The sequence below is a fragment of the Triticum dicoccoides genome, chromosome 2A (assembly GCF_002162155.2).
Source record: "Triticum dicoccoides isolate Atlit2015 ecotype Zavitan chromosome 2A, WEW_v2.0, whole genome shotgun sequence".
Classification (NCBI taxonomy): domain Eukaryota; kingdom Viridiplantae; phylum Streptophyta; class Magnoliopsida; order Poales; family Poaceae; genus Triticum; species Triticum dicoccoides.
The window spans coordinates 673,394,388-673,404,836 of NC_041382.1; the positions used below are offsets into that span (position 1 = coordinate 673,394,388).

Here is a 10,449-nt window from a genome sequence, read left to right on the forward strand (position 1 = left end):
TATTCACGTGCAGTCGTGCATGTTTAACAAAAACTATGATCGAAGCAAGGCTAAAGAAATAATAGCAATGTAAATTTTTATAAATGAGTAACAAAAGGTAAATGGTACGTATTATGTAGTAGCCTGTGCAAACACACATATTGCATACTAGTAACATAAACTTTTTAAATAAACATCATACATATGCTAAAAGACTTGTTGAGGTCCCAATTAGAATCAGCTATGTATTGGCACAATCGGAGTTCATCACAAGGTGATGGTTGTTAAAGAAACACATTCTAAATCAAACAGGAAATCCTTTCTTTCAAACAACAGAACAGACATTAACCACAGCAAATGTAGGAAAAAAGTTACCTTGTTGTTGCTAGCATGCTGCCACTAGGTGAGAAATAAGCTGACTGAACAGATCTATTATGTTTTAGAACCTTCAAGCTCTCTTCTTTCTTCCTTTTAAGCCTTCTGAGATCCCATATGCGTGCTGTTCGATCTGTTGAACTTGTGGCAAGCATATGTCTTTTCTCTGGATGAAAATCTATTGAGTTAATTGTATTGTCATGTGAATCCCATGTGCTTGATACCTTACCCATCCGCTCATCAAGGAGTTTCAATTCACCATTTCCGTCACCAAAATATAGGCAGCTAGGACTATCTGGTGCTTGACAAAGCGAATAAACAGGATAGTCGCACAACTGGATCATATTAAAGCTCTCCTTCTCAAGGTCCATAAGACAAATTTCACCCTCATAACTACAGCTGTAAATCTACAAGGCAAATATATGAAAGACAACAAAATTAGAATCGTGATTGAATGCGGAGATGTTCAACAAAACATAAATCACTGTTAGAACATTGTCTTCTCATCCTATCATCAACCTTGTCAGAAGACGCTTATGCAACACTACACGTATCAGAAACGGGAGCATACATCCTAGTCGGTCTACCTTGAAACATGGTTAGCATATGTTGCTATCGGATGTTTCTGGGGAAAAACGTCCTAGAATTAGCTGCTAGAGGATGATTGGCTGCTTAAGATTAATAAGGAAGAACACCAACAAAATCTAAAGCCCCTCTGTCTCCCTTAACAACTACTTGCCCCTGCCTTATTCCATCCTCTTCCATGACCCATTTTGTACGGTCACCACACACCCACCACCCACCGATCAAAATGTTCCCCTATCCTCACATGACGATTAATCCAGAGTATCGACCAGCCAACCCTGCAGTCCCCATAACCTAATATACGTTTCTCAGCTGTTAAGCAGCAGCAATAATTTTCTTCAATCAGTTCATTTCACAGACGTCATCCTAGAAATAATCCAATGACTGGTAACAGTGCTAAATATTATCATCCCTACAAACAATTTCCCATACAATAGAAACTTCTATTGGCTTTACCTACACAGCTTAGAACTCATCAACATAGTGAGCTCGGTTAACATGAGAGTACTGTGAAGTTATTTGTGAAGATTTATGCACAAATTAGCAAAGAGAAGTGCAATTTACTCTTACCAAATCCTGCGTTCATACTATCCAGCCACCAATTGAAGCGAACACCATACAATTGACTTAAATTCAAAATGTTAAATCACTAATCAGAGAACCAGTAAAAGAGCAGAAAGACAGGGAACCATCACCTTCTGTGGCGCGGCAGGGTGCGCCACGATTGCTGGCACAGGGCCCCTGTGAGGCAAATACTCGAACAGCCCATCTGCACCATCGTCGCCATCCTCATCTTCCACCATGCCGTCCACAACCCAGAACCCAATATTCCCCAACTTGTTCCCCGCCGCGACCACGGTCCGGTCGACCAGCGGCAGGACCCGAACCCCAAGTATCCTGTCGGGCACCACCTTCCTGACGTTCGCAGGCGTCAGCACGAGCTCCTTCCCGGCATCGAAACCGTCCGCCCGAGCCCTGGCAGGCGGCGCGAGCGAGGCGGACTCGATGATGGAGGACGCGAGCGAGGAGGAGAAGCTGGTGCTGCGGGGCACCGGAGGGGGCCCGGGCGTGGGCTCGGCGTCCGGGGAGTGGGAGGGGGGGAGCTGGGAGAGCCGGAGGGAGCGGCGGAGCTCGCCGGGGCTTGTCTTGGCGGCGGGCTTCTTGCGGGGCTGATTGCTGGGGCGCCCTTGTCCTCGTTTGGACGAGGACTTGATGGCCGCCGAGAGCTCGTCGGCCTTGCGGCGGAGGGAGGCGAGGATGGCCTCGTTGCGGCGGATGTTCTCCTCGCGGAGCCGCTCGTAGTCGGTGAGGCCGGCGGCCTGCCGCGACGCCATTATTCACCCCTGGACAGCGGCGGACCCAGGAGTCAAATTTAGCCGGGAGGAACATTTTAGGCCTACAAAAATTTAGGTACCAGCGCCGGAGGTAGTGTCGCTGCCGCCAAAGCTACGACCTTCTCAACGTCGGGCGGTGGCTCAGCAGGCAGCAGCGGCAGGAGCGGCAGGAGGTGGCGCGGCAGGCAGCAGCTGCACGGAGAGGCAGGCGGTGGAGCCGCACGGAGCGGCCGGCGGCGGCGCGACAGTTGCTACTGGCTAGGGCTCGAGTAGGGGTTGGAAATGGGAGGGGATCGATTTGGCGAGATAGAAGCCGATCGATTCGGGAAGTGGATCCTAGAGGAAACTCACCTAAGCTACAGTGCATAAAAAAAAATCTAGTGCAAAATAAAGAAGGAAAGTCAGAGGCACGGTAGCAAATAATGTAATTATCTACTTTAGCAGATTATATGTGTGGTTACTGTTCATGTAAATAAATTTAAAATTAATTTTATTGCATCATAATTTTGTTTGTATGTATTTTTTATAAATGTATACAATAGATTTGTAATTTGTAAATTAATTCAAGTCATTTTAGCCTTAATCATATGGATGTGAAAAAGAAAAGTTAGAGAATTGTAGCTTAGGTGACTTTTTTTCTTGATGTTGATGTTAGAGGATCCACTTCCATCGATTCGATCACTACTTTGTTTTTCCTTTTTTTTTTTAGGGTGGTGGTGGTGGCGTGACTGCGTGTGGACTGTGGTGTGATCTAAGTTGGGCCTTAAGTGCAATCAGCCAGTTGGGCCTTAAGTGCAATCAGCCGAGTGAGAGTACTGCTAGTGTCCACTTCAGCCCAAGCCGCTAGCGAGGCTCTTGCCTTTGCGCAAGATCTTAGTTGGGCTTTGCTACATCTACGTAGGTATTCTACGTAAGGTTACTTAAGAGCTGATTTGGCATGCATTGATTGGAAGAGAAAATTGCACGGGCCCCACCCCCTGAAAATAGGGGGGAGAAAATTAAATTGTTAGGAAGATTAAATAACATTACGTAGGTGTAGGATTATTGATCTTAGTTTGGTCAAGAGGAAAGTATGCTGTTGGTAATAGCCTGGCAATACGACACTAAGGGCCTGCACTCTGTCAAGAGTGCTTATAAATTGCACGTCCAACTCGAGAAACAAGTGCTAGAGGGCGGCATTGGTAATAGCTCAACAATGGCTGGTAACCTAAGCTCTTGCCACGATGATTCTTGGAAACGACAATGGAAATTGCCATGTCCCAGGAACATTCAAATGTTTATATGAAGGATCAAACATGAATCACTTGCCTTGAGAACAAACCTTGTTAGGAGAGGAGTTACAGTCGAGGATGCATCCTGTTTATTTTGTGGCAGGGCAGATGAGGATGGGGCTCATTTATTCATCAAATGCAAGTCTGTGAAGGAAGTATGGAGGGAGTTAGCTCTGGAAAAAGAAAGAATGGAGCTGGAGGAAATAACGTCAGTGCAGGCAGTGCTTGATTACCTCTGGGCTCTAGATGAGAAAAAACGGCTACTCGTCTTGACTTTCTGGTGGTTTTGGTGGTCCAACCGTAACAAGCTTTGGGAAGGGGAGCTCCCGGTTTCTGCATTTGAAACGGCCAGACGTACTCGCTGCTGCGTTTGGAGTATCAGCAGATTTTTAGCCCTCCATCAGCCAAGCTAACCACTGGGCAGTGGCGGCCACCAACTGATGGCATGGTTAAAATCAATGTGGACGGATCATTTGTTCCGGGAGAAACACATGCAAGCTGGGGCGTGGTGGCAAGATCGATGGAAGGAGAAGTTATCTTTGCCCGTGTGGGGAGGCAGGAGAATGTCCATGATGCTTTTGCCGCGGAGGTCTATGCTATGACACATGCGGTCGCTACGGCTGCCGATATGGGTATGATCCGAGTGGCTTTTGAGATAGACTCGCAGCTGCTTACCGATGCGATGCCCTGGACCTGCGGAAGGCTGACTCATCCGCGTACTCGGCTGTCATTGAGGACATTAAACTCCAACTTAAGCTCTGGTTTTCGCGTCATGTAATTTCCTTCTGTATCAGCCAATGTGGCTGCTTGTGGTATGGGCGAGCACGGTTAAGTTATAAAAGCTATGCTTTTCCCCTTAAAAAAAGAGGAAAGTATGCTTTCCCCCCTCAAATCCCTTCCAATGGATGAATTCCCCCCTGAACTCTAAAACCAGTTAATTTGCCCCTCAACTCCTCAAAATCGGATCGATCAGCCCCTGAGCGGTATTCAACGACATTTCAGGTGGTTTTGATCTGTTTTTTTCTCTCTTCTCAGGCGGGCCGGGCCGAACGGGCGGCAAGGTAGCTGGAGCAGCCGCCTCCAGACTCGTGGGCGAGCAGCAGCGCGAGCACATCGAAAGGGAACACCGGGTAAAGGAGCACGTCGTGTCGGGAGCGGCAGCGAAGAAGGTGTCATCTAGTGCCCGCACCCCTCTCAGGTGAACGTCGCCTCCACCCCTGCAGTGCATGTGCCCGTCTTCGTCGCCGTCTGGCAATACATGTGCCCATCTCGCTCGCTCCTGCATCTTTGTTCACCCAGAAAAATTGTCACTGCACGTATATTTGATACGATCCTCTTCCCCACGACGGCGTCACAACGATACCAGATTATCCACGTCGTCTAATCCAAGTACTTAGTAGAATTAATCAACGGAGGCACACACGTTAGTGGACTGAAGGGCCAAATCTTATGCGTAGCCTGCCAAAAGAAAGGCTCATTTCGTGAAGCAAATCTGAACAACCGTCAGGAGAAAATAACTCATTCACCTGGAGCGTGGCTGATGTTGCAATGCTGCCCTCCTTGAATCCACTAGTACACTTTGGTCAATGTACAGAACTAAGTTATGCTCGTACGACGCAAAAATGTCTCTGTTGTGCTCTAGCCTTAACCAATCGCGAGTACTGCTAGTGTCCACTTCAGCCCACGCTGCTAGGGAGGCTCCTGCCCTTGTGCAAGATCTTTAATCTTCGTTGTTTTTTTTTGTGTGTGAAATGAACTGCAGGACAAGATTGCAAAGAGCCAGTGATACAACACACCCCAGAATAACAAAAAAAATTACAAACAGGTCCTTGGGGCGGTGAACCCATTGGATAAGCGCATGGACTATTGGCGGACGGGAAGTCTTCATCTTCGGTCAAAGACCAGCACATCGGAGATAGGCAAAGCCGGTGTTGCATCACCACCACTGGAGCCGCCGGTTTGACACGACCCGAGCACGCCGAGACGCAGCCAGGCAAGAGCAATCATACCTAAGATCCACGAATTGACAAGAACTAGGCTAGCGTAACCATCCAAAAAGAGAAGGCACGCTAACCCAACACCTAAACAAAACCATCCAGCCGCGCAACAGCACAGGAGGGAACGCCGCCACACTGGCAACAAAGCCGGAGGATCAAAAATCCCCTGGTAAGAACATTGACGCAACCACACTGTCCTCACCCAGGAAAACAACTCCTGCCGTCGCGCGCGAGCGACGAGAAGACTATGCACCCCAATCCGATCCGTCACCCTGAAGGACGCCGTGGTGGAGGAGAAACTGCTGCAATTTATTCCGACATGATGCCGCCACCTCCACCCGAACGACACCACAAGAAAAGCTAACCCTAGCCCTATCTACATGCCGGAATCAGAGAACCGGGTTCCTCCACCCTCCCGCCACCGGAGCAATGGATGGAGGAGGAGGGAACCGGCGGCTGATGGATGGGATCTGGTTGCCTCTAGTTTCGTCCCTCTTCAAGGAGAAGGGAAAGCGAAGCCTTAACCTTTAGAGTTTGGTCAATGCTTTGGATTGCTTAGAAGTTATATCAAACATCAAGAATGGAGAAGATCAATTCTAGTAGGAGAAACTCTACCCATGCAGTAGAATTTTGTTTTGAGCATAGGGAGAATAATTTTGAAAGTCACTCGTTAGCAAAAGGAGCCGCATCTCTTTCAATGGGTGAAAGTGGGTCGCCGTGTGTGGCTAGTGGTTTTACCGGATGTTGCTTGTATTCCAGATGTTTTGAACTTTGAATAAAGTCCCTAGTTACCCTAAAAAAGGTTAAGATCAATATTATTATTTTCTGAACCGAGGTTAAGATCAATGTTGACGCAGCTATGTTCAGAAATGATGGCTATGGCGCTGTTGGAGTAGTGTGCCGTGACCACAACAGCGTCTAACACCAGGTAAATAACTGATTTTGCGATGGAGTGGATTGGTAGTACTAGCCCTGCACTTTACAGAATTTTTGTCTAAAAAAACCACCTGCCGAATCAAATTAACAGAAAAGACCACCTTAAAATTCAAATGGCAAAAAGGACTAGCTGCACCGTGGCAGCAGGAGCGCCAGCCGACACGTGGCACCTGCCGCCACGGGTGCAGGCGGCAACACCTGCCGCCATCGTCGCGGGCGGCATGTTGAGCAGCACAGCTACAAGCTTTGCCTTGGAACGGAAAACGGAAGACGTGGGGCCTGCCGCCACATGCTGCGGCGGCACCCTTTGCCAGCACTAGGTTTGCTCTATTTTATCAAATGGGTGATGGGACTGCGCATGCATTATCTATGCATGACATGAAAGCATGCGCATGTCTGTGACTCTGTGTGTTCGCTGGCTAGCTATCAGCATTCTTTGCATGCATCGGTATGGAGTCAAGCTATAGCCACGGTAGCACTGCCACCACGCTAGCCAAAACATGAGCAACAGCAACAGAAGCTGCCGCCTCGCATGGTGACGGCAGGTCCCAAAGGAGCTGCTCCGTTCCGTCGCACTGACGAAAATCTGTGGCACGACGGCTGCCGCCTGAGCCGGTGGCGGCAGGTGCCACGTGTCGGCTGGCGCACCTGCCGCCACGGCTTCACTGGTCTGTTTTGCCAATGTGATTCAAATGTGGTCTTTTTTGTCAATTGTGTTCCACAAGTGGTCCTTTTAGACAAAAATTCCACTTTCCAATGCAATCCTTTGAACAAGCGAAACGATTAATATCATGCAGTGCCGTGGGATCAGGCTAAAACAGATAGGAGTAGCATCTTACGAAACGAGAATATATTGAAAATTTTAATATTCAGAACTACAGGATCAAGAAGGGACAGTACAAGACCTGTACGACCCCATGCCAGATGAATTTGGCAGCCAGCAAAATGATGATCTGACATGTGTAACCACTCACACGCTCAAAGTTAACATTCAGAAGTTAATCCTCTTTGCAGGCGAACGGACGTCTTCAGCGCACAAGTTCAGAAATTCTAGAAGACTACGCCCCCATCTTCAGGCTTGCTGTACCTTACTGGAACTAAATCAGATCAGATCAGCTGTGTGTAACTGAATCACACCCAGCAGTTCAAAACACCCAATCCAGAAGTCAATGTCCTTTGCAGGAAAAATAATATCACCAGTACACTCGTTTAGATATGTAGAGGTGTACTCTCAGAGTACCAGACTGAAAGTCTACCGAGAATGTTGGAAATGTAGAGGTGTACTCTCAGAGTACCAGACTGAAAGTCTACCGAGAATGTTGGAAATGTAGAGGTGTTACTCTCAGAGTACCAGACTGAAAGTCTACCGAGAATGTTGGAAATGTAGAGGTGTACTCTCAGAGTACCAGACTGAAAGTCTACCGAGAATGTTGAAGAATCAGGCGCCTTATAAAATCACAATCCCTATAAGTAGCAGCAGCGCCACCAATAACAAACATCATCGGTATCCACAATGCAGCAGATAGGCGCCCTCATTCCTCTTGCCACCCACCAGTTCCCTCAACATCCATGCCGAGTATACACTAAAGGTGGAGGAAGATCCAATTACTGCCAACTTGTGATGCCCGTTGGCCAAGCATATCTCCTCCAGCACCAGGTCAAGGCTGCTCCTAGAGCACCCACCCCCCTACAAACTGTGACTACTGTGAACACAAACCAGGATTCCACTATAAGGTTCTCTGAGACCATTCCTCTTCTGTTATTTCATTGTAACCATGATATTCTATTAGTATATCTGCTAATACTTGATATACTAGGAAGGATAAATATTTCGAAGTTGAGATGAAAGTTCATGACACAGAACTCGACAAATATGGTGTTGTCAACAATGCTATCTACAGTAGTTACATTCAAAATGGTTAGCCATGTCGATTTCAAGGAATACTGCGGATCATTCCAAATTCATATGATTTATATATTTATACATGCTATAACAGGTCATGACAAGCTATTGGAAAGCCTTGGAATCAGTGTAGACTCGATGGTATCCAAAGGCAGTGCACTCGCTCTTTCAGAAGTACATCTAAAGTACATTGCACCTTTAAGGGTACGTTTTGCTAAAGCACAGCATACGATAGAAACTCAAATAATGTTCCTTAAGGATTTAATAAATAGAAGGTTTATCAATTCAGATAGACATGCTGATCATGCGATAGAGACACCATAATTATAGTTTAACAACCACATGATTTTCCAAGTAAAATTCATGTACGTCAGCTATACCATATCATACAAGGGAAACTCAATAAGTTTATGTAGCATTGCCAGAGTGGTGATAGGTTTGTCGTCAAGGTGAAGCTCGGGCAAATCAAAGGTGTAAGACTGATCCTTGAGCACACAATTGAGACACTGCCAGATCATAAGGTATGCTCTACTATCAATCTTGTGCACATGCAAAGTGTTCCAACATAAGGTACTCGAATCCATGGTCTGTTATCAACTATTCATATTTCTGAACATTGGCATGTATCTCTCACCTTTTATTCTCCTTTCAGCTCGTATTGGAAGCCAAAGGAACACTTGTTTGCCTTGACAAAGACTATCATCCAACTCGCATATTCCCAGAGGTCTCAACAAAATTTCTGCAGTTCTTCTCATCCAAGGATGACTAAAGCTTTGAAAGGAATTGCTACTACTATTAATAAGACCTAATGTATGTGCTCTCCTGGAGCACAACATTGCAACTGATAAACAATATCGATCACCATATATCAATAAAAACAATTGTATTTTGCAGTGCTGCTTGAATGCTTGAGCTGATCTTAAAATGGTTTACATCTCCGTTAGCAAGTGTGACTTGGACACATGTAGTTTTATTTCTATTTCCAAGTGGTGGTAAGATTTACACAAATCGGGTGCAAACAATTGAGCAATAATTTGCAGAATGTGCGTAATGCATAACAGTTTACTTCCAAAGGACATCACAACAAAAATAACTCATTCACCTGGAGTGTGGCCGATGTTGCAATGCTGGCCTCCTTGAATCCACTACTACACTTTGGTCAATGTACAGAACTAAATTATGCTGGTACGGCGCAAAAAATTCTCTGCCGTGGTCTTGCCTTAACCCATCGCGTGCTTGAGCGAATCACCAGCACCAGCCTGGAAGAACAGGCACGAAAGAGCGAAGTCTGCAATGAAAATTCCAACCAAGGAAATGACCACTGCAGACGTTGTAGACTCGCCAACGCCCTTGGCTCCTCCGTGGGTTGTCACACCCCATGCACAGCTCACCACCGCGATAATGGCACCAAACACCTGAGATTTTATCAAGGCGCTGATCAAGTCCCATGGTCGCAGCGCCTTGCGTGCTGACTCCAGAATGATGCTGGTGCTTACACCAAAGACGGCGTCGGCCAAGAACGCCGAGGAGGCGAGCCCGAGGGCGAAGCTGATGAGGGTTAGGACAGGGAGCGCAAGCACGCAAGCAAGGACACGGGGCACCACGAGGTAATCGATGGGCTGTGAGCCGAGGACGCGGAGGGTGTCGGTCTGCTCGGACACCTGCATGGTGCCGAGCTCGGCGGCAAAGGCGGAGCCAACTCGGCCGGCAGCGACGACAGCGGTGACGACCGGGGTGAGCTCGCGGGCGAGCGCGAGGGCGAGGACGCCACCAACGGAGCGGTGGAGACCAAGGCGGGTGAACTCGCGCACGAACTGGATGGTGAAGGCCATGCCGACGAAGGCGGCGGTGAGGAGCGAGACCCCCGCGCTCCCGGGGCCCACGCGGCGGAGCTGCGCGAGGAGGTTGCGGCGGTGGACGCGTCCCGTGAGGACGCGGTGGAAGACCTGCCCTGCGAGGAGCAGCGCCGAAAGCCCCCGCCAGATCGCGCGCGGCGGGGTCCAGTTGGAGAACGGAGGAGGCGGGGGCGTGGGGGACGGGGTCGGAGGGGAAGGCGAAGGCGCTGAATT

At 48.0% G+C, this 10,449-nt stretch overlaps 3 protein-coding genes across 5 annotated transcripts in view; 1 reads left to right on the forward strand and 2 right to left on the reverse strand.

Moving 5' to 3' along the window:
* Positions 1 to 2,589, reverse strand: part of LOC119356137 (DNA damage-binding protein cmr1-like) — a 6,773-nt gene extending 4,184 nt beyond the window's left edge. The window contains exons 1-3 of one of the 2 annotated variants that reach the window (XM_037623050.1): positions 2,354 to 2,589; positions 1,635 to 2,282; positions 355 to 761 (exon numbers count right to left, since the gene is read on the reverse strand). In XM_037623050.1, the coding sequence (XP_037478947.1) occupies positions 355 to 761; positions 1,635 to 2,273 (1,046 nt within the window). In that variant the 5' untranslated portion in view covers positions 2,274 to 2,282; positions 2,354 to 2,589. Of the gene's footprint in view, positions 1 to 354; positions 762 to 1,634; positions 2,329 to 2,353 lie in introns of those variants that run through there. The other variant, XM_037623051.1, reaches the window with a different exon arrangement.
* A 4,902-nt stretch (positions 2,590 to 7,491) lies between these two features.
* LOC119356138 (acyl-acyl carrier protein thioesterase ATL4, chloroplastic-like) lies at positions 7,492 to 9,318 on the forward strand. Of its 2 annotated transcripts, none has more exons than XM_037623052.1 (5): positions 7,492 to 8,211; positions 8,295 to 8,395; positions 8,475 to 8,584; positions 8,797 to 8,901; positions 9,033 to 9,318. In XM_037623052.1, exons 1-5 carry the CDS (start codon positions 7,991 to 7,993, stop codon positions 9,147 to 9,149), a joined length of 654 nt encoding a protein of 217 aa, XP_037478949.1. In that variant the 5' UTR covers positions 7,492 to 7,990; the 3' UTR covers positions 9,150 to 9,318. The 2 variants fall into 2 exon arrangements, with proteins under 2 accessions (XP_037478949.1, XP_037478950.1); XM_037623053.1 differs by having other exon boundaries at positions 8,806 to 8,901.
* Positions 9,319 to 9,320: 2 nt separating this feature from the next.
* The window catches only part of LOC119356141 (protein TRIGALACTOSYLDIACYLGLYCEROL 1, chloroplastic-like), a 1,863-nt gene continuing 734 nt past the window's right edge, over positions 9,321 to 10,449 (reverse strand). The window contains exon 2 of the mRNA XM_037623054.1: positions 9,321 to 10,449. This exon is cut by the window's right edge and continues 40 nt beyond it. Coding sequence (XP_037478951.1) covers positions 9,601 to 10,449 — 849 coding nt within the window. The 3' untranslated portion in view covers positions 9,321 to 9,600.

Bases quoted from the DNA above. Each gene is read 5' to 3' on its own strand.
- LOC119356138 (XM_037623052.1), top strand. From the start codon at position 7,991: ATGCAGCAGATAGGCGCCCTCATTCCTCTTGCCACCCACCAGTTCCCT. The intron at 8,396-8,474 runs GTTAGCCATGTC...ATGCTATAACAG, and splicing joins CAGTAGTTACATTCAAAATG to GTCATGACAAGCTATTGGAA. The intron at 8,902-9,032 runs GTATGCTCTACT...TTCTCCTTTCAG, and splicing joins AGACACTGCCAGATCATAAG to CTCGTATTGGAAGCCAAAGG.